The 23,386-nt window shown below is 35.6% G+C and overlaps 1 protein-coding gene across 14 annotated transcripts in view; it reads right to left on the reverse strand.

The window, feature by feature from the left end:
* Positions 1 to 6,523: 6,523 nt before the first annotated feature.
* The window catches only part of ERBB2IP (erbb2 interacting protein), a 108,273-nt gene continuing 91,410 nt past the window's right edge, over positions 6,524 to 23,386 (reverse strand). For 4 of the 14 annotated variants that reach the window (XM_015563052.1, XM_006762402.2, XM_015563054.1 and 1 more), the window contains 7 exons: positions 21,499 to 23,041; positions 16,823 to 16,966; positions 14,088 to 14,204; positions 11,510 to 11,719; positions 10,445 to 10,537; positions 9,269 to 9,343; positions 6,529 to 8,570 (listed from right to left, as the gene is read on the reverse strand). In XM_015563052.1, coding sequence (XP_015418538.1) covers positions 8,463 to 8,570; positions 9,269 to 9,343; positions 10,445 to 10,537; positions 11,510 to 11,719; positions 14,088 to 14,204; positions 16,823 to 16,966; positions 21,499 to 23,041 — 2,290 coding nt within the window. In that variant the 3' untranslated portion in view covers positions 6,529 to 8,462. Of the gene's footprint in view, positions 8,571 to 9,268; positions 9,344 to 10,444; positions 10,538 to 11,509; positions 11,720 to 14,087; positions 14,205 to 16,822; positions 16,967 to 21,498; positions 23,042 to 23,386 lie in introns of all 14 variants that reach the window. The other 10 variants (XM_006762408.2, XM_006762407.2, XM_006762403.2 and 7 more) reach the window with 9 other exon arrangements.

Genomic DNA, 23,386 nt, shown 5'->3' on the forward strand with positions numbered 1-23,386 from the left:
TGCCCCGACGGCATGGCTCAGGGGTTGAGTCTGGACCTATGAACCAGGAGGTCACGGTTTGATTCCCGGTCAGGGCACAGGGTTGCTTGTGAGTTCGATCCCCAGTAGGGGGAGTGCAGGAGGCCGCCGATCCATGATTCTCTCTCATCGTGACTGTTTCTCTCTCTCTCTCCCCCCCCCTCTTCCTCTCTGAAATCAATAAAGATATATTAAAAAGGGAAGATTATATACAGCTATAAACCACTTAACATAGAAGCAAGGTTTTCAAAAACATTGAGGTAAAAAAGCTGATTTTCTGTACTCTGACATCTATACAGTTGCCTCATGTATCAATAAATAATACTTGAAAAACCACCAGTTAAGTCTGATTCATTTTTAAATTACAAATACAGTGATTATAGTAGTGATGTTTTTGTTTTTGTTCCTAAAGACAACAAACATGCTTTTGGGTTGGGAAGAAACTGAGGATAGAGAACAGATGGGATTTTTGGCAAAGAGTAGGCAAGTCTGACGGCAGGAGTTGGTTAATGCTCTAGCATACGGTGCTGATAACACCTCAATCAATTAAAGAAGTGCCACCAGGATTTGCCAGTCAGAAGACCACCATTTTTTCTAAACATCAAGAGTAGGTTCATTATAGCCTCTTATGGGGCCAAACAGCCAATTTAGGATTCACTTTTGACAGATGGCTGTTGGTTTTTCAATGAATACATGTTCATGCCAGGGACTATTGCTAATGTGAAATGTTACTATTTATATGATATTATAAATATTCTGAACAGCACATGCAGAATTTATTCATCATCCACAACATTTATTGAACTCAAATGTTGAGTACTTTTAATATGTACATGAGAAAGCCTTTGTTTTCAAAGCTAGTTATGCTGCAAGTCAGCAACGGGCTTCTCACACTTTCATTTTATACTCTCTCCCACAGAGTAAAAGCCAAAATCATCTTTACAATGGCCTAACAGACCCTGCACAACTTCCTTTATATGTCTGACCTCTTGACCTGTTTTCTCTCCTTATGTGGATGAAATGTAAAATTCCAGAGTAACAAGTGGTCCTTTCCACTGTGTTCAGTACCTACTGCATACCCAGAACACTGGAGTGGATATAAAAGATTCTTCCATCATGGAGTTCCCAATAGTTTTGGAAATAAGACTACATAATACACATAACAATATGAGAATCAATTATGTGGTGTAAATTTTAAATATCAAAGAATAGGAAAGTTTGGAGTTCAGAAAAGGCACGAAGACGACTAGCTCCTGGCATCCAGTTATCATTTTAACAATAATAGACTGAAGGCCCTCGGTCTTTCTCTCTCTCACCAGTTTCTCCTGAAATCCCAGGTGGGATTTTTCAATGCTCCAGATTAAGCAAGTGTAAGGCATTTCCTATTCTTGAGGTCGACTAGTGGCATCACCACCTATCCTTCAAATCCAGCTACAGCTTGGGAGTCACTCTTAATTCCTCCACCCTGACTGCTTCCTCATCCCACTGTACCTTATTAATCTGGCATTCCAGTATCGTGGCTTCTGCCAGTATTCTCTCTATTCTGGATTTTACAATACCTTCTAAACATGTCACTAACTCTAAGTTTTTGGGTTTTTTTTTTACCCCAGCTACTGCTACCACATCCATTTTTCACGAGTGATCTTTATAAAGTTCAAGTCAAATCACTTGCACCACTCACTGTTGTCCTCAGAATACAATCCTTTGCATGATACCAATCGCCTTGTGACACACCTTTCCCAGGTGTTCTGGATGCTCGCAGGTCTGACAGAAGGGAGTGGAGTGCTCTTCCTATCACCAAATCTAACAAGTCCCATTAGGGCCAGTATTAACCAAGGGGGTCTGAACGAAGAGAGTGGAAGGGGCCTGGGGAAGGGACTTTCAAAATGGGGTTCTAGACACAAAACCAAGGCTGGGGTTTTAGGGTCTCAGACAGGATCCACTCTAGCTCTGAGTTAGAAGGGCCATGGGGAATGCAAGTAGAAACTGAATGGCTAGTTGTTTTTTCTATTGCTGTGACTAGAAACTTAGCAGTTTCAAACAACCCATATTACCTCACAGTTTTTCTTTTTTAAATATATTTTTATTGATTTCAGAGAAGAAGGGAGAGGGAGAAACATAAATGATGAGAGAGAATCATTGATCAGCTGCCTCCTGCACACTCCCTACTGGGTATCAAGCCTGCAACCCGGGCATGTGCCCTTGACTGGAATCAAACCCAGGACCCTTGGACCCAGGCCATCGCCCTGTCCACTGAGCCAAACCAGCTAGGGCATTACCTCAGTTTCTGATGGTTAGGAGTCCGTCCATGCTTAGCTGGGAACTCTGCTCAGGGTCCTTCAGGCTGACGTCAATGCAGCTGGGCTGTGCCCTCACCTGTAGCTTGGGGTCCTCTCCCAAACTCATTCAGCTTGTTAGCAAAACCCAGTTCCTTGCAGTTGTAGAACTAAGGCCCTCAGCTACTAGAAACTGCCCATCTCCACTGGCAGCTCACAGTAAGGAGCTTCTTCAAGGTCAATGAAAGAGCAGCTCTCTTACTTCAAGTCTCTCGCTTAGAGAAGGCCTGGCGTCTGCCTATCCCTTTGATCCTGTGGATCCTCCATTTTATCATCTTTTCCTCTGATACTAGCTATAAAAACTTTTACATTATGAAAAGGGAATTTTTGTTTTTTGATAACTTGTTGGTAACTGCCACCATTAATTATTTACTAGGTACTATTACTATCCCTGCTTCACAAATTAGAAATGAGAACTTCCTTAGTTCCCAAGCAGTATTAGTTAAATAGATTTGCAATTCAAGACAGCTGGGGAGGGGACAGTTGGGTAGCCTGTGTCCTGCTCAGAGTGAATAAAAAAGCAGCAGCAGGAGCAGCAGCTGGAGACTGGAGGTGACCTTCTTTGTAGAGGTGGCTATGTGGGTGATGTCAACCTGGCGTGTCCTCTGAAATGTGAGGAAATCTCACTGGTGCCTGCCCTTCAAACAAGATCTCCAGGACAGAGACAATGAGAGCACATCTAGGGTGAGGCTCTTGTTAAAGTGGAGAACCTATGAATGCTACACTGGAATGCAAGAGGGATTATGAGTAAAACTTGATGCATTTTTCTATGGCCTATACGGAAAAGAAGGGGCATGTGCATCGTATTTGTGGAGTGCAGGAATTAGAAGCAATAGCAACTTCATTAGCTGGCAGAACAATTCAGAAAGATCCTAAGAGGAACAAATGGTAAACCCCAGCTTACAAAGTGAAATTCAATAGTAATAAATATAAGGTTCTGCCTTTGGACTTTTAAAAAAAAATTGATAAAAACACATAACATTGTTTAGTTTTTTTTTAAATATTTTATTGATTTTTTACAGAGAGGAAGGGAGAGGGATAGAGAGTTAGAAACATCCATGAGAGAGAAACATCGATCAGCTGCCTCCTGCATACACCCTACTGGGGCTGTGCCCGAAACCAAGGTACATACCCTTGGCCGGAATCGAACCCGGGACCCTTCAGTCCGCAGGCCAAGGCTTTATCCACGGAGCCAAACTGGTTAGGGCTGTTTAGTTTCTTTTTGTTGTTGTTGTTGCTAATCCTCACCTAAGGATACTTTCCCATTGATTTTTAGAGATAAAGGGAGGGAGGTGGAGAGACAGAGACATTTATGTGAGAGAGATGCATCGATTGGCTGTCTTCCCACACACGGCCAGGGATCAAGTCTGCAACTGAGGTACGTTTCCTTGACCAGAATCAAACCTAGAATTCTTCAGTCTGTGGGCTGATACTCTATCCACTGAGCCAAAACAGCTAGGGTTATCTTATTTTTCTTTAGTTTGTTTTTGAACAAGGAAATTAATTGAAAAAAGCTCATTTAAAAAAAGATCCTTCTAGCCCTGGCCGAGTGGCTCAGCAGGTTGGAGCATTATCCTCCTGTGCATCAAAGGTTGTGGGTTAATTCCCTGGCGAGGGTACATACCTAGGTTGCAGGTTCGATCTCCAGTCGGGGTATGTGCAGGAGGCAACTGATCCATGTTTCTCTCTCATATTGACGTTTCTCTCTCCCTTTCCCTCTCAAAAAAATTAGTAAGTTTCTAAAGCCTTTCTTTGGAGGAACACAATTGTTTTGTTTAGATTTAAAGGAAGGTCAGGTCATAAAAAATATTTCTAGACTTAATTTTCATGCAAAATAAAATTAGCTTTATTGAATTCAGGGGAGTGGGGCTGGGGAGCATAATTTTATAGCTCGGATTTCTTCCCTTAGCCGTCATTCATGAGCTTCTCATACTTGATTCTGAAATTAAATTGAGGGCCAAATGAGCAGTTAGATGGGCCACGTGAAATCCAATGGGAGATCAGAACTTTCCTTAGGTGTTTTGTTTATTTGAAAAGGTAATTATAGTAGCAGGATCATTTTTGCCAGCCCTTTCCTAACAATTCTATGGAAATGTTCAGGAACAGCTTTATTGTTCTCGAACATAAAACCCAAGGATTCCCTTTTCTCCACATCCTCACCAACACTCAGGGAGAAGGCAGGGGAGGTGGGTGGGAAGAGATCAACTAATGAACACTTGTATGCATATGGACACAGACAACAGGGTGTTGAAGGCCTGGGGTGGGGGTGAGGGTGGGCTAGAAGTCAATGGGGATGGGGTGGGAGATATGTAATACTTTCAACAATAAAGATTAAAATAAAACACAACAAAAACAAAAACAAACCCCAAGGAGATTCTACCGAGGTGTTTTCCCTAAGCTCTGTTTAGAAAGTTGCTCAGATGCTTGGATGTTGTTGGGACTGTATATTTTTGGAGACCATAAACTTATTTTGTAACTTCACAAAGAGAATGCATACTAAAAAGAAGATAGCATTCTCTTAAGAGTTTTCCAAAACTGAGTAACGATGCTTACTATCCACAGGGCTTCAAGTTTTACAGAGGTAAAGAAACGTGCCAACCTTTCCTGAACCTAACCATTTGAACTGGCTGCCTATATAATCTATATTACCTTTTAAAAGAAAAGTGCTCTTTTTCCCTTTGTACATCAACTAGGTGCATTTATGCTTTTGATGAAACATTAAATTATTTTAATTTTGATTTCAGTATCTCTTTTTAAAGAAATCTATATACCTTAAACCAAAATGATAAGCTAATAAGAATTTCAAAAGAATGGGAAAAAATATCCTTCCAAGTAGATTGGATTGATCACCAATTTCAAACTACTGAAAAATATTTCATACTCCACTGGCTTCCTTTAAAGTAAAATACAACACTTTCTCCATACCCAGAAATAGATTTTCTCAGTGGTCAAAGAAAAAAATTGTATATCTTTCTCTTTGTGACAATTCTTCTCACCCTGAATTTCATAAAATCACACAACTTTAAATAGCATTAGTTTATTACCTAGTCACTGTGGTTACTTAAAACAATCTAGATATATACAAAAATTTGGAATGTTTTATAAATGTTGATTGACAAAAATATTACATAGCTGCTAATGGGATTTTTTTTAAACAGCAAATTAATGCTTAAAAGTTTAGTTCAATTTATAGCAATATTTGTGTTTAAATTTTTTAAAAGTATATAAACATTTAATTCTAAAGAGGTCAGAAAAAATTATTAAAATAAATACATAGGGAATTTTAGAATTTCATGGATTCTGGTAAACTAATGATTCTTTAATGAGGAAAAAAACTTTAGTTTTATGGGTACAATTCTGTACTGAGTAAATTACCCTTAACACATAATTTTTAATGGTTTAAAATTTTAGGGTAGTCAATTTTAAACACTGTTACTAAAAATAAGAAAGTTTTGATGGTTTGTTACATGATACTTATTAAAATAAAGTATGTTATGGGTGTAGGCCTTGACTGTAAATCACTCACCTTTAAAAAAACTAAAAATGTCCTTTCTATGTCCTCAAAAGATTTGAATTATTAATCTTTTAAATTTTGAAACTTTATCATTACCAAAACAAAAATTCGAATGAAGAGTCCTTGTTATTTCATTTCAATTTTCCAATATTTTAGAAGAAAACTTTAGTTATTATTTAAGTGCAAAACTTTTTGCTATTAGTTTTTAACATTATATCATGTATCATGTTACTCCTCTTGGTAACAAAATTTCCTTATTCAACTTTGTGTTACAAGAACATTTAAAAAATATTTTAAATTAACTAGAATAGAAAAAATACTAGTGCATATAATAATACCTGTTGCATTTGTAATATTTCAATATAAAAGCAGACAATTAAGTTTAGATCCTTGATAAATCAATTGTTCTTTGTGGCTTACTTCCTTTTCTAAAATTATAGTTTGTATATCTAATTTGAGGTAAAGTAGTTGAAAATGTAATAATTATATCTATTTTATGTATTCCTATTAAAAGCAGAAAATGACTGAAAAATTGATTTAAATCAATAAAACTGATGTGAAATACAATGTAAAATTACATATATTGAAATTACATTGTAAAATTACAATGCTAAAATAGTTTAAAATCAACTATGAATAAAGGGAACACCAAGGCTTATATTAAAGAATCTGTTTGTCATTCTTTTTTTAGAGATTACAACACACATACAATAAATGAATTTTATCAAAATACAGCACATTTCTTCTACTATCTCCATAAAAATCAATTCCTATGTAAATAGTACTGAAAATCAACAAAAATGAGTTAAAATTTACAAAGAGTTGTTAAAGGGTTTCAATCAACATTATTAAAACTATACAGTACAATAACCAATTGATAACATCTTGAAAGAAGTGCAATATTTGAGTTCACATCTTTTGAAAAGTTACTCTGACTAGCAAGAGCAATGAGTCTAACTCACTTTCGCAAAATAATGTCGATTGCTGTTTTTGCTAGTCCTATGAAAGTCTTAATTAAAACAAGGTTGAAGAACAAAGAATAACATATTAAAAATTCCAAAATTATATTTCTTAGTAATTAAAAATGAATCGCAATAACTGAATATTGCTCTAATGAAAGGCCCTAGATCAGCCTTGAATAAAAACAGTTATTGGTCTTCTATGGCACTTTTTTATGGTCCAAATATCCATGCATTCATTCTTACCATTGAATGCTATTCTATTCAATTTTTATTTGATTACATACAGAAAAATAAAACAAAATTTTGTTTGGATAAAGAAATTAATAAACCTCTACCCAAAATTTCTTACACTAATGACAACAAAGGCAGTTGGTGGTAAAACACTATTACGCCGACACACTTAGAAACCCTTTAAAGACTCTGAAGTGTCGAGTTCACATTTAAGGTTACCTGTAGGAACAGCCCTTTATTTGAACACCTTTACACACTGGTAGGCCCCAAGGACCCATCCCTTTGCTCTACAACCCTCCACAGCAACGCTCTATCACTGTGCCAGCTTCACAAACTTGCTTTGGTTTCCTAGCTCCATGCGTACTGTTTCCTTTTACTTTACCAAGGCAATGTGGGGCCACACAAAAGCAAGAGGCTTTCCTAAATCTTCTTACATTTTGTGTCATAGCAACACAATCTTAAAACTGGCCATTTTAGTTTCCTTTGCTGCTTAAAATAAAAATTATAAATTAAGATTAAAATGGAGTATTAATTATAAAACAAATCGCAAATATCATTTGCAAAAAAACCAAAAAAACAAAACAAGGGATTTCCATATCACAGAAAAAGCATGGACATACATCTACAGTAGAGTTTAAAATTTCCTGTGACTAAAAAACGGAAAATTCAATCACCAATAGGAAATTTACGTAGTCAATGTCTATGACAAGTACAGATCCTGTAGAGCTCATAAAATGCAATCATTGTCTTTTTTATTTCTTTAAAAAGACATTACATTTTTTATTGCATGGACAGAAAGCTGTTTTTTCATTCTTTGCTTTCAGGTTTTTACAGGAATTAACTTAATCAGGCCTTGGAAAGTGAACCCACAAGCACCACCTTCACCTGCTCACTCTTTGATCCAATATGCACATAGCAAAAGCCAACACTTCAAATCTCTTGCCCACATTAAAAAAAAAGTTTCAGCAGAAAAACATTAATAATCAGTTGAATAAAAATAAGGGCATAAAAGCTATGAGACAGCTAGCTCCGCCATCTGTCTCTGGGCTACAATCAAGGCTAACAAGAGCCTTGCACAGAGTTCAGTCTGTAGATGAAATCCAAAAATAAACCTACAATCTATACAAAAACAACATACGTTTGTTTTTGTAGCCTTGATTACTATGTCTTTAAAAAACCTAACAGGAAGTTTTATATGGTTTGAATTCAACAGTCTTACCTATATACTGTACAGTGGTTCTTCCCCTCTAGCCACAAGTTTCATTATTTCATTAATGTACAAATTTGAACATACTTTTTTTGAGTTCTTCTTTATATATAAAAATAGTCAAAATATTAATTTCCCCTGCAAATATCTTCCAATAAATCTTGCTGTCTTCCCCCCCTTTTTGTCCACAGTTCTTATGAGGAAACCTCTCGTACAATGATGAGTTCTACTGTGTTCTGGAAAGTTTTTAGCAAGGACACTGCTTGTCCATGTTCAATATTAATGAAACTGTAGCCATTAGCCTAAAAGAAAGAAGAAAAATATTTTTTAAAAAACCAAACATTTCATAGTAATTTATTTGCAGAAAATAAGAATGATTTTGGCAATTGAAAACAACACTGAGACTCCTGAGCACTAAAATAGAATCTCTGAAGGTGGGATCCAGGAACCTATATTTTCAGATGATTCCTACATAACAGCCAATGCCAGGAATATTTGTCAAAGACACAGTGCCGTCAGTGTTGTGTGTATGCACTACCATGCGATTAAAGTCACCAAGTTGCAGGGGTAACAGATCAAGAACACTACACTTCCTATAATTTAGGCTAAATGTTTACTGAGGTCTTACTGTGTGCCAGACACACAGTTCTAAGTGCTTCCATGAATTAACTACTTTAATTCTCCTAACACAACAAAGATTCTTTCATCACCTTATTTTAGAGAAGTTACCATTTTTGAACTAAAATAAAATATTAAAATATATCAAACATGTATTAAAATTATCAGTATGATTTTCCACAGTACAAGGTGGATATTATTTAAACTATGAAAGCATTAGAGTAGCCTATAGGAAATATCACTCTTTTTATCCACAAATATTTAAAGATAAACTTCATAAAATGCTTATTTTCAAATAAGGCATTTAATAATTTCTTGATGAGGAGGCAGATTAATTACAAAGTAAAAAATAAAGGAAATAATAAAAAGATGTCTTAGTTACCTGAATAATTTTATCACCTGGTTGCAATAATTTTGATGCTGGTCCTTCAGGCTGTACCCTTGTTACAAATATACCCTTTAATAACAACAACAAAAAATTACTTAATGGGAAGCAGTATGCATAAATAACAGAGTACCAAGAAGTAATCTTTCTCAGTATGGAAAAATTTGAATTGTAAGGATTTCTCCTTGTCTTCTCTGAAAACATCGTGACAACCAACCCTATTATTATTATTATTTTATATCCTCAGCCAAGAAGTGAGTATATTTTTTCCATTGATTTTTTTTTTTAGAAAGATTGGAAAGGGGGAGGGAGAGAGAGAGAAACATCCATGTGAGAGAGACATATCGATTGGTTGCCTCCCACACGTGCCCTGAGCAGGGGTGGGGATCAAACCTGTCACCCACTGGTGAGCAGGCTGGTGGCAGGGCAACCCAACTCTATTATTTTTATTTTTGCCTCTGGCAATTCAGTATAGTTATTTCTGTTTAAGTGATGAAATTACGTCTATAGATGTACAGAAAAATAATTACGAAGTTAAAAATCACTTCACAGTATGAGGAACATTTGAAATACTTGGTTAAATTTACATTCCTCGAACAATTAAACCAATCACATTTCAAAACAAAAAGCTGAACAATACCAAAAGAAATAAAAAGGTGTCTGTCTAGATTTACAGAAATACATGTTAGATTTTTACATATGTACTAGAAGCCCAGTGCACGAAATTCATGCATGGGTAAGGTCCCTATGCCTGGCTGGTGATCAAGTCTGATCTGAAGGGCAACTGGTGGGGCAGTCAGGGGCCCCCGCTGGCACCCACCTTGGCTAGCCTGGCACTGCCTGCTCACTGGCCTGGCACCCTGCCGCCACCGCCAGTCGCCTCCCTCAGTGCTAACCCCCGATCGCCCCACTGCTGCTGCCAGTTGCCTCCCTCTGTGGGGTGACCAGCGGGGCAATCAGGGGGCCCCTGCTGGCACCTGCCTCGGCTGGCCTGGGGCCTGTGGGCAGCTCCTGCACTGAGGATCTGCCCCTGGTGGTCAGTGCCTATCATAGCGACCGGTTGTCCCACCGTTTGGTCAATTTGCAAATTAGGCTTTTATTATATAGGATAATAGATATTAATAGTGAGTAAAACTTTATGGGTTTTTAAAAGAATATATAAGTAAAACTCACATCATCATCAGGTCTGAATGGGTTTCCTCTTCCACCAACACCTCCTGATATGCTAAATCCAAGTTCTGGATCCTTTTCAACTCTCACTCGAATCTGAGATATCAAAATAAGGTAAGTTGCAACATAGTAACATCCATAGTTAAGTATTGGTATATTAAGTTGTAACAAATAAACATAACTACATAGGGATTCATCTAAACCAAATACCTGGGCAGATGAAGTGAAACTATGACATGGAATATTATGTTAATGAGTTAGTGAGTTAACGGCACAGCTAGGATTATAAAGCAAAGCTCATAACTTAATCTATTGTTGTTTTATGAGAATAGGCAACCAATTAATGTTAATCCTATTGTATTTTTTAGACATGGATCTTAAAGACACAGCATACACACAAAACATGTACATTATTAGTTTCTATTTATGAAACATCTACATTACACAGTATCTCTATTGGGCAATCCATAGATCCAAAATGAATAAAGCATTTGTTCTCTAAGTTTCTAACAATATCATTTTATCAATAAGCTATCAAAATACATGACTAGCGACTTTTTTTTTTTTAAAGTACTTTGTAAGATTTAATTCTCAAAGTAGTTTGGAGACTAAAGTCAAGTTTCACAAGCGGAGTGTCAAATAACCATAGCAAACCACAACATGCCAATTCAAGCTTAATGGTCTAAGGAGGAAAATGGGAGACATCTATAACACTAACAATAAAAAAATATATATTAAAAATAGTTTAATGGCCTAGTTATATTGTTGAAGAAGGTCTGCTTTCATCAATCAGTTTGGGAAAAATAACCACCTTAGGAAAAAAAGAAAATCATGCCTAAAACACTACATCTTATGTCAATTAATGAGAATGGGGGTTGGGGTCATAAAGTCAAAAAAACCCACAGTTTAACACTTTATAAACTTAACAGGAAACAAGACCTTTAAAAACAAAATGGTTAAAAAAAACTATGTTAAAATTCTATATGGATTTATTGCTAATAATTAAATAACCTATAAGGTACATTAAAAGCTTAGTCTCATATTTCAAATATTCTTGATCATTCTTACCTCTTGCCTTGCCAGCTCATGGCCTTGTCTAGGAGAACAATGGGGCTGTGTATATGGAGGCTGGTGGGCCACTTTCAGCATCAAGTAATCAATTAGTTGTTCTCTAGAGGGATGCCTTGCCACAGATGCCTGAGGAAGGGGGTGATGTATTTGACTATAATTTGCCTGAGGCCTGAGAGGCTGGCCCATCTGTCCATTACTCAAAGGCATCTAAGAAAAACATGAAGTGTCTTAAAATGACCAATAATGATGTCTTAATACAAATAGTTGGATTTTCTTCTTGGAGCATTTCAAAAGCACTAGAGGTTAACATTCTAAATCACAGTGTCATGCCACTTATACTATTTTTTCTAATTTTACACTAAAATAAACCCCGTTTATGTTTTAATTCTAAACTTGCCTGAGTGCTTGATGATAGAATGAGTTTTCAAAGATTTTAAATGAAAGTAAATCATATCTACATTTTAAAATATTTGCTTTTCTATCTGATATAAATGCACCTATTATTCTCACATAACCAAATGTTAAAATGGTAAACAGTATGCCAAAAATCTTAAATTTAAGTAAGCCCATTAAAAGGGTATCTTTTCCTATACTATCTTTAATTTCTCACATGCACATAAAACAAGCATTTGCCAATGGTTTTTCTTTAAAACAAAAGTAATTTTTTGGTAGAATATTTTCCTAATCCTATATCTTTTCTATATTTATTCCTTTCTTTCTAGAATTAACAAGCCAATTCAGCTATGCAGTGCTGTGTATCAGTTGGCAATTTCAAAACTCTCTAAATATTAATTCCATAGAATAGTAACTACAAAAATGAAACTTTGACATTCTATTTTACTTTTCACATGCTAAACAAAATATCTGAGATTATTCTGGTGTTTTAAGAGAATTATCTTTGTTTTAATGCCTTTCATTTTTAGAGATTAAATCTGAATTTAAAATCACCTTGTAGCATTGGGCTAATAGCTTATTCTGTTAGTGAGGAACCTGTCTGGCAAATAAGGTTACATTTGTATTGTAAATATTTGCATGTGAAGAGATTCTGATTGGAAGAGGAAATCAATGTTTAAGCTATTCAGTTACTTAAAACATCATTGCTGATTATTAATAAAAGATGACCTCATCCACATGGAAATCATAGAAAAATTGTGAGGGAAATATTTGAACCCTATTTCCCTAAAAATTATCCAAAAGTAGAAAAATTGGAAATGCTTTTCTTTGTAAACCTTGTTTTAGTAAAGATGATTTTCACTTTTTAAAATAGTCCTGTTTTTCACTGTTTTATATTTGAGAAGCTAGTTAATTCTGCGGACTGGAAACATATGTGAGTGTTTAATGACAGATGGTATTAGCACAAAGATGTCACTATTTCCTGAAAAGTCTTTTTACTGGGTATTTACCACTCGATCACTGTAGATTTGAAGCAGTTAGTTTGCCCAGGAGTACCTAAGTAGTTGTGCTGTTTCTTTATTACTTACACACAACTAGATAGACAGCACTTGCTTTTCTCCATGTTTATATCCTTTTTTTCCTATGTGCAAATTCAATACTTTTCTCCTGTGGAGAATTCTCCCGACAATAATTACTTGTGACCCATGTTTAAGGCTCCTTGACACCCAGATACTTGTTAGTGCCTGACTTTGTATATCAATGTTAAACGTACTCGGGTAATATATTAAGCTATGTATAATACACAGGTGGCTCAGAGCAATAAAAAGCATAAAACAATCTCAGCAACCTAAACCATACAATGGATTTTAAAATGAAAAAAACGAAACTGGATAACAGAGCTCAACTAAAAGAAAAACCAAAAAATGACAGATATGTATGAAGTTAAATGTTATGTGGCTTGGTTTCTACTCTCAAGAACAATATAAAAATTTATATCATATATAACTAGCTACATAATTATATCTGGTTATACTAGGATATGGAATTAGTTAAGAGAAAGGACAGAAGAGAGTACTAAAGAAAATAATTATCGCCCTAGCCGGTTTGGCTCAGTGGATAGAGTGTTGGCCTGCAAGCTGAAGAAGAGAAAATAATTATCTATCTGGCATTGGTGACAGAAAAATAAACTTTCTAAATGAGTGATGCTTTAGCTACAAAATTAATAATAATAAACCATCATCTATTCTACCACATATAAAAGTCTAATTACTTTTAGTTACATTTAAAGTATTTTAATATGCTCCTGGTAATAGTAAAATAATTTCAAATGAAGAATTTAAGGTAGGTTTAAGTTTAACTCTTCAAATAGGTTTATTACAAATGCCAAAAACCCTTTGATTCAAATGATAAAATAAGTAGGTGATACTATAGACATACAAAATAATACAACAAAATAATTCACTAGTGTAGGAAAAAAATCATGGAATAAATTGAAAAATAGCCGAATACAATTTTCTATTTCTCAATTATTTTAAAAATAAATCCTTATTACTAATAACTAAGCAAGGAAGGAAAGTTCTCAAAAAAGTATTTTCAGTGTTAAAGCATCTATGCTATTTCTAGTTCAAAAACAACAAACATAGTAAGCTCACAGATACCACTTCATTTCCTGAGCACCTACTTTCAAGCTGTCTGGAGGAACATCTTTGTGACTAAGTGTAGCTGATGAGTAGTTGTGCTGTCCTGAAATGAATATATCATCTTGACAAGGATCTCCTGGACAGGATGTCTGGGGATGCTTCAAATTAGGGGAAAATAAAAAATAAAGAAGTAATGATCTTTAAGATGTACAACCAAATGATGATGACACTTGAGAGATTAGGAAAAAAATAGCGCTATAGAAAGATGAAGAACCAAATGAAACATTAACATCACAACTGCCATCAATCTGAGTACCTTTATGACTGATGTTAACTAAATTGATCATTGTAATCATTTTGCAATATATACATACATATATCAAATTATCAAGATATACACCTTGGACTAATACAATGTTATGCCAATTACATCTCAATAAAACTGGGGGGAAAAAACTAGCACTTTTAGCCATCTTCCAAAGTTAATGACAAAATGTTTTTCTGGTTGTTTTTTTTCTGACCAGGGCTGAGGATTGAGCCTACAATCCAGGTACATGTCCTTGACTGGAATTGAACCTGGGACCCTTCAGTCCGCAGGCCAACGCTCTATTCACTGAGCCAAACAGGCTAGGGCTGTTTGTTCTTATAATATATAAAACATATATACAGATAAACAATGTTATTTCTTTATAATGCTTTTAGTTTTATTTACAATAATAGCTAGCTGTAACACTTTGAGCCACACTCTTAATCCAATTAAGAGTCCCAAATTTTAAGAGCAACTAAAATATATTCCTGTTGAGCACCACAAAAAGTTTTTTGGTAAAAAAATTACCTGATGTTCTTTCAACAGCATAGTATCACCAAGGACTTTCTTTTAAATGATGAGCAGTACCAATAAACATACCGTTAAATAAAACTTGTTTTACCCTAATTTTATCATACTAATATTAGTCAGCTCCATATTTTCAAAAACACTGGTTTGAGGAAATTGCTTTTAAAATTAACTAACCAGAATTCCTATTTTTATATGTCAAGTGATACCCTTATATTATAGCTTATCTCACTGATAGTTTTAGATTAAAAGTAGATGCAATTTCATTATCTTGAACATTTCTTATAAATATACTGGGATGCAAGATACCTAAAATTTTCATTTTAATTTCATTCTAAATACACTTAGCTATATTTTAGAAAACTAGAGAAATTGTTACTTTCAAAACAGCAAATGAGTAGCAATATAAATATGCAAATTACATGTCAAAAAATAATTTGAATCTACTTCATTATGATATGCCACAGGATACATATAAACCTAAGGGTTTATAATGTAATCTTAGAAACTGTATCTGCAACAGATCTATCATGTACAGTTAATTGCTAGTTCAAACCATGGCTTAGCATTTTTAGTACTTTGGTCTAATTTTGTATACTTAATTAAATGAAAACTTTATTTTCCTTCTCCATTTTTTAGCTGTGCTTTCAGAATGCATAAAAATCAACTTAGTTCATAGCTTAAGTTTAAAGTCAAGCCTGAATGTACAACTATGTTTATTTAATCTTTAAAAGAACAAGTATATTATAATTGAAAAAGTAAAATGCAACAGACTCAAAGGCTCTGAATTTAAGAATAACAAGCAAAAAATATTACTGTGTAAGAATTTGTAAAGAACAATTGTTCCAGATGACTGTAAGATTACCCCTGAATTAATAAAGGCCCCTGTCTTTACTTTGACTTCAGCTAGAATAGTGCCAGAACCCTCTCTCCCTGTTTCAATCTGATAAGTTACAAAATGATTGCTGCCACTGTAATATAAGATAGAAACCAAGTGGTGTCAGGTGACAGAAGGCAAAGCAAGATGGGTGAGACACAGTCAGAGCCAAGCTCCTATCCTAGAACAAATCAGGAGTATATTAAGAAGGGGTGAGGATGGGGAGAGTAGATGCCCAGGAAAAAGCAAAGCACCTCAAAGTAAGCAGAGTCAATATGGAAATAAAACTGGGGAGGGGATAAAATAAGGTCATAAGGGAGAAAGGTCTTTTCAGGATGGAAGGAGAGGGGCAGAGGAAATATTTATTTGGAGGCTATGCTACTACCTCAAGTTGTTAGGCAGAGAAAATCTTAAAACAGAGCCAGGCCAGAGTTGTTCTGTTCTTTCTCCTTCTCTGCTATTCCTACATCCTATCCTTAACTTTCACTATTAAAAGAATAAACCTTTCATTTTCACCACAAATGACTATGGCTGAAATGTGGGTAATAAAGAATTTGGGTTTTGTCTTTTCATTGTACTTATTGCAATTTTTCAGCCTCATTTTTTATATTTAGCTACTTATGATCAAACTTAGTTCCACTTAGTTCTTAGTGCTTTTTTTGGCCAATACTCAATCACTAACATGAAAACTACTGCTCCCCACAACTCCTCTGTGGATTACATATGGCACAGTCTTAAAATCTTGAGTTTACGGAGAGCAAGCTAGTTCCAAGAGAGAAACACTACAAATAATAATTTTTAACCCCTCTCAGTTATTTCTATTGCTCACCCATTTTTACATAAAAAAAGAGTTGACTACATCCTTAGTTATGACCATAGAAACCTAAGAGATAAAGACTAAATCAGCTTTGCAGCAAGTTTTAGCACTAAGCCATGGTGGAACTGGAAGGTAACAAGATACCTAACCCCACAGCAAATTTTATTTTCCAGAAACGTTAAAACATTAAAATGTGGGGTTTATTTCTCTCTGTGCACTAAAGTACTGGTCTACTGCAGGTACTCACTCGGAAAATGTGCCCACCAGAACCTCTTCCGTCTGCAACACAAAAGGCAAGACTGCCTTGGCTGCCATGCAGGTCCCTAGAGCTGCCACAGTGAAAGCTGCTTACAGCAGTGAAATTGGAATTAAAGGACCGTGACAGCACGCTCTGAATGAAGAGGGGATAGATTTAACAGATTAGTGTAGCATGCAAAATTTACAAGATATGTTATGTATAGATGCATTTACAAGTAAGCCCAAAACCACACAGAAATATCATGCAACATGGAATTTCAGTGCCACTGAAAGAAACTGGCACTATTTACCATATAGATACATGACAACATACAAATATACACACAAATCACATGTAATACCACCATTCAAGTTTAGGCATCAAAAAATAGGAATTGATGTCATACCTAGATGTATCTGTACAGCTATACATGGGACACAAACTAATTCCTCTCTAAAGATAAATTTTACCAACAACCAGTTAAGTCAAAATAAATTTGTAGAGTCTGCTTCATTTTATAGAAGTTATCTTATTATTAAATAAAAGCAGAGTTTAAATACAAAATATAGCACAAATTATATTTGGCAAAACATACTAGGCTCTTGGCCATTGTAAAAGTTTAATATAAACACAGAATTTTAGGATATAACATTTAAAAGGCTCCCACTGCTCTATAATTACCAAAATAAAAACAAAAACTAGAAAGTGCACAAAAAATTTCTCCCATCCAAATAAATAGATATTAAAAACATTATATTTTAGGAGTTAGTAGTGCCCTTTGCTGCTTAAATACAAAGAACAATTGATAGTATCCTTCCAAATATTGAGTTTATATAAATGTCTAATCATTAATCCTAGGGCTGCCTGAAAAATGTACCTCAATAAATGCACTGCCTGATTCTCATTATTCCTGCTTCTTTACTTCCAGAGTTGTTAACTACTATTCTTTCATGTACATGCTTTTAGTCATGTTCCTGAATATTGACAGTCTGATGGTAAAACTGAGAGAAACCACATTTTGAGCATGGCTTGTAATGAAGAAATATGAAATGACGTTACAAGCATTTCTGTATTACTCTCGGGGAATATACACCTTCTCCAGATTATGAAGCTGATGTCTACTATTGAGAAACATTAACATGACATTTCAGAATTAAATGGATCTATAAAATTACAAGGTACATTTTTAGTTATTTTGTGGATTTTAAAGTAATAACTAAAGAAAAAGCTAAACTTAATAGGCTAGGCCTGTACTTTTCCAAACCATTTCACGATAAATAAGGATTTAGCAGAGGCAATTCAGGGGTTCCATAAACAGCTGGTTAGAATGTAAAAATAAAGAAATTATACACACAGTTACATACACATGGTTTGTTTTAACATGTTGTTAACTTGAGTGGACTGACTGACCCTGTTTAAGGATATGTAGATTTGAAACAAAGCCTATTATGCCATCTTTGAACACATATGACATTTTGTAAGTATTTCACTGAATAAGAAAGCTTATGCTCAGAACAGATCTGGTTTTTAATTCAGGCTTGTGCTCAGACACTCATATAAAACTGCACTCCATCACAACACATGGAAACACTGAACAGAACAGTGCTGGGCAAATGTCCTGAGCACTGTTGCTCATTACATGCAAACAGTTGCCTAAGAGCAACTGAACATGAAAATTATCATGTTGAAAATAGATACAGAGGGAGAGCTGCCTCAAACAGACTGTCAAACTGCAGCGGGAAGGCCGGGGAGGGTAGGTAGCACAAGGGGGATAGGGGGTAAGAGATCATCTGAAGGACTTATATGCATGCATATAAGCATAACCAGTGGACATAAGGCACTGGAGGGTAGGGGAGAAAAAGAAAAAGAAGAAGAAGAAAAAAAGATTATGTGCCCGGAAATGTCAAGAAAATAAACTGGAAATTTCAAAAAAAAAAAAAAAAAAGAAAAGAAAATTATCATGTGTTAATCTTTAATCATATCTGGTTGAGTTGTACCTAAGTTGCTTTAATTTAATAAGTACTATTAGCAAATGCTGACTTAGTAGTTCAACTTTGAAATAAATTTTATTCATTTTCAGTCCTGTTAAATTTTATTTATAAATAAGTCTTGAGATTTTTGAGGTGAAACCTATTTTATATGTGTGGATTCTACATAGTTTGTTGGGGTGGGAGAGGTGTGACTACCACGTTTCAAAACCAAGTAAGGGTCAATAACTTATCTATTTCTGTATTATTAATAAACTCCCAGCTGGGCAAAGTAGCAACTTTTAATTGGGGACTTACCCCCAGAGGTAGGAAAGGCATTGTGAAATTCCCTGAAGAAATTTTTCAAATGTCCATCATGCCATCAGAATTATGTTTTGGGGAGAAAAGGGGGATTACAGAGGAGCAAACAGAGATCTTTCATCAACCTCCACTATTGTTAACCAATACTTTCAGGTTTGGAGTCTACATCACATTGCCCCATGCATTTCCTAGTTTCACCTCAATTCTCATCTCTAAATTACCAGTGGGCAAAATTGAGACACTACTTTCATATACTCTCCAAGCAACCGTATAGCAAATTTCTAAATATAAAAAGCAGAGAGGCACAATGAACAATGTAGTTGCTGCTACTTGCTTCCATTTACTAAAGTCCAGGCACTCTCTGTCAGATAGGAAAGTAATGGGAAAATAGCCATTGGAGATGTCAACTAATATTAATATACTAGAGGCCTGGTGCACAACATTTGTGCACTGGGGGTGGGGGAGGTCCCTCAGCCCAGCCTGTGCCCTCCCACCACTGCCACTGCACTTGCCAGCTGTGAGTCTGGCTTCTCTCAAGGCATGTCTGACTGCTCACTTAGGCCTGCTCCCTGCAATTGGACATCCTTAGCACTGCCATGGAGGGGGAGAAAGGCTCCCACCACCAACGCTGCACTCACCAGCTGTGAGCCCAGCTTCTGGCTGAGTGACGCTCCCACTGTGAAAGTGCACTGACCACCAGGGGGCAGCTCCTGCATTGAGTGTCTGCCCCCTGGTGGTCAGTGGGCATCATAGCCACTGGTCGTTCCACCATTTGGTCGATTTGCATATTAGCCTTTACTTAAATAAGATAGTATAGTATAGTATAGTATAGTAAACAAACTCATTTCATCCTCCAAATCTGCTATTCCTCCTCTATTTTCAGTAGTAGTTACTGGCATTCCTCAAAACCAGTTAGTTATTCCAGGCACCAATCTCAAGTTTAATTTCTTGATTGAATGACTAATTATAGGAATTTTACAATCAAAAGTAAATTCTTATCAAGTCTATTTCAGAACTGCGTCTTAAATTCATTTCTTTCCCTCAGTTCCACTGATATATTCTCATGTATTTTCGGGACTACTACTAGATGGCTTCATCACCCAGTCAACTTAACTCTGTAGCCTCTCCTCCTCAAACCCAGTACCACACCACAAGTTTATTTATAAAACAGCTATATTACTCCTCTGCTTAAGAGATTTCCAAATTTGTCAGCAAAAACATACAAGTTCAAAGAACCTTAACTGTATGTACAAAGTTATAGCTGAAACACAATAAACAGATGAGAATGAAGTTACCTAACCTTTCAGATGGCTTAGTTATTTAAAGGTGAGAGGACAGCATTGCATAGAGCTAACAATTACAGGCAGAGATGCAATGTGGATTGATATAAGGTACTAATTATATTTTAGGTATTTATTTCTGAAAAATTCGACCTAAGAAATTTTTTTAAAATAACGACTAATTGAGGTTGTATATTTTTCAAAAACCAGTATCTTATATTTAATAAACAGAGGTAAGATAATTCTTGGGTAAAATCCACTAAGAGGTACCAAGCTAAATCCTAAAGAAAGAATATGCCTTATACATAGAGCACAGAACTGTGACACTAATATGTGAGTTTTACAGGATATTTAAAAATGTTAACTTCTTTCAAAAAACAAACATGTACACACTATAGTAGAGCCAGACAAGTGAGTTTAAATAGGTCACAAATGCAATTCGAAAACAGTAATGCCATGCCAGAAGCCATCTGTGTCAGTGACAGTGTTAGTCATATAACTGGGGGAAAAAAATCTTAGATGAAATATTTACATTTACAGTACATCTGTTTTTCTGTTAACTGTACAATAAACTGCTTATTTTTTGCATACATGTTTACTTAGTCAATTATTAATAGATGACAAGAGGTCAGAAAATGCTAAACAGAGGTACATATGTATATATATATATTATTCATAGTATGTGTGGCACAATCTAAAAACCACATACAAAAATAAATAAAATGAATGTAAGCCTATCAAAAAAACACTGGGGAGTAAGAGAAGGGAGAGAAGCTTATACTACCACCTCAACGGCTGAGTCTGACAAGTTCGAACTTGGAATTCTATTGTCAGCACCAAGGAAAAACTCCTAGAATATAAATATATAGGGTGTCCCCCCAAAATGTATACATTTTCAACAGCTGATAGGTCAATTTTGAAAATGAAATGTATTTTAATAAACACTGCCATTATAATTATTCAAAGTGTATGCATACATTTTTTAAGGACATCCTATATATTCAATAATCCAGAGTATCTCGTTTCACCTTGTTTTAAAAAAAACCCAAGAATGCCAAATTTGTAAAGGAAAATCAGTAAATTCGTGAGGAGAATGAAAAAATTCATGTTTAATTACCTTTTCTAACTTTTTGGCTTCTATATGTCGTAGTACTTGTTCTCGCCAATCATGAGGAACTTTATTTTTTCCTGGAGGATCTAATAAAGAATGCTCAGAACCAACCCTTGCATTTGGTCTTTTTGAAGGACTAGTCCGTGAATAGTTGAAATCACTAACTGACATAGTTCTCTCTGGTATTTCACTAACTGAGGGTCGAGCACTTTGAGGCCTAGATGTATTTGGACCATCAATGCTATACGTTCGTGCAGAAAGAGGTCTCTGTGATCCTGACATCATTGGAGTTCTTCCCACTGAATGTAACTCCCTGTATGATAAATAATCTCCTTCAGGGATTTGGGCCCGCCTTGTGGGACCTGGCTCACTAACATTTACAGAGGCTGTAGAGGACACACTACTTTGTCGTTGAATTGTATTTCGAGTTGCTCCAGGAATGAGTCGGTCATTTGGTGAGATGGCCCACATTTCCCCATGTCTTCCTGGGCCAAGTCTTGGATGTAAATGGTATCCAGTATTAGCTCGAACATTGTTATGGTTAGAGAAATTCATATTAGCAGAATGTTTATTAGCATAACTGTGGTTTTCTGTGCTCTCTGATCGAGGAAGGCGCTGAGAAGGAAAAGTGATGTGATCCATTTGGGGATTTTGTTTGGAGTGCCACAAAGTGTCCTTGACTGCAGCGCTGCTACTGTACTGGATGTTATATTGTGGAGGACCAAATATCTGAGGTGCAGATTGTGGGCCACTTGCTATGGGGCCTCTTATATTTGGCTCTTCAGGATTATGATTTGAATCAAACTTAAAAATTGCCTTTGTACCTGATATTAAATCAGAAGATGAAGAAGAACCAGTAAATACTTGCAATGGTTGATCATACAAAAGTGTAGCAGACTTGCTCCTGACTATATTTTTTCCATCAATAGATGTGACTTTAGCTGTTGCACTTGGCTGCTGAAGTCCATTATCACTAAGAATGTCATAGGTTTTTAGCTCTCCAGTCTCCATATTAGTTATGCTATGAGATTTCACAACAGACCCAACTGGCCCACTTCTCTGAGGGGAGAGATCTTCAGTGCTCTTGGAAATACCCATATCAACAGAAGAATCAGTGTCCTGGGGATCAGTCTTCCGAGGAGACTGTGGAGTTTCCTCAGAATGTCCATTCACCTTATTTACACATTCCAGATTAGAACACTTGTTTCCATTTTCCAAGCGCTCAGCTTGTCCTTTAGCATTAACGCTTAAAAAGGCCGTTCCAAGCATGATATCCTGTGCCTTTGATCTTCCTATTCTCTCTGGTTGAAATGTATCATTGGTTATAAGTTTATGAAGATTCATATTGATATGGTCTAATTTGTGAGATTCATCGGATGTGGCTATTGAGTCAATACCTTTCTCAATAAGAACTAATCGTTCCTCAATATTCAAATCATATTCAGGTAAGTTGAAATCTTTTTTATCATGAACCTTGAATTGTTCCTCTGTTGAGTGATTTAAAATATCTCCATTTTGTAAAAGGCTGTTAAAATTTTCATCTTCTTGCCTAAAACAAAAATAATGTTATCAAAAACATCATAAAGCCCAGTTTTCTTAGTAATGGGAGATTTATATTAAATGGAGGAAAGTAAAACTATCTGAAAATTTGTAATCAAGATTAATTTTCATCAATGTCATAAATCACTTAGTCACAATATAGTTTGAGCTAAATAAAGAAAAAAATTATGTGTCCTCTTCTGGTACAGCTTTTCACAAATGTGCTAAAATATGAAATGCTTGCCCTGCCGGTGTGGCTCAGTGGTTGAGTGTCGATCTATAAACCAGGAGGTCACGGTTCTTTCCCAGTCAGGGCACATGGCTGGATTGCGGGCTTGATTCCCAATAGGAGGCA

The sequence above is a fragment of the Myotis davidii genome, unplaced genomic scaffold, assembly GCF_000327345.1.
Source record: "Myotis davidii unplaced genomic scaffold, ASM32734v1 scaffold135, whole genome shotgun sequence".
Lineage (NCBI taxonomy): Eukaryota > Metazoa > Chordata > Mammalia > Chiroptera > Vespertilionidae > Myotis > Myotis davidii.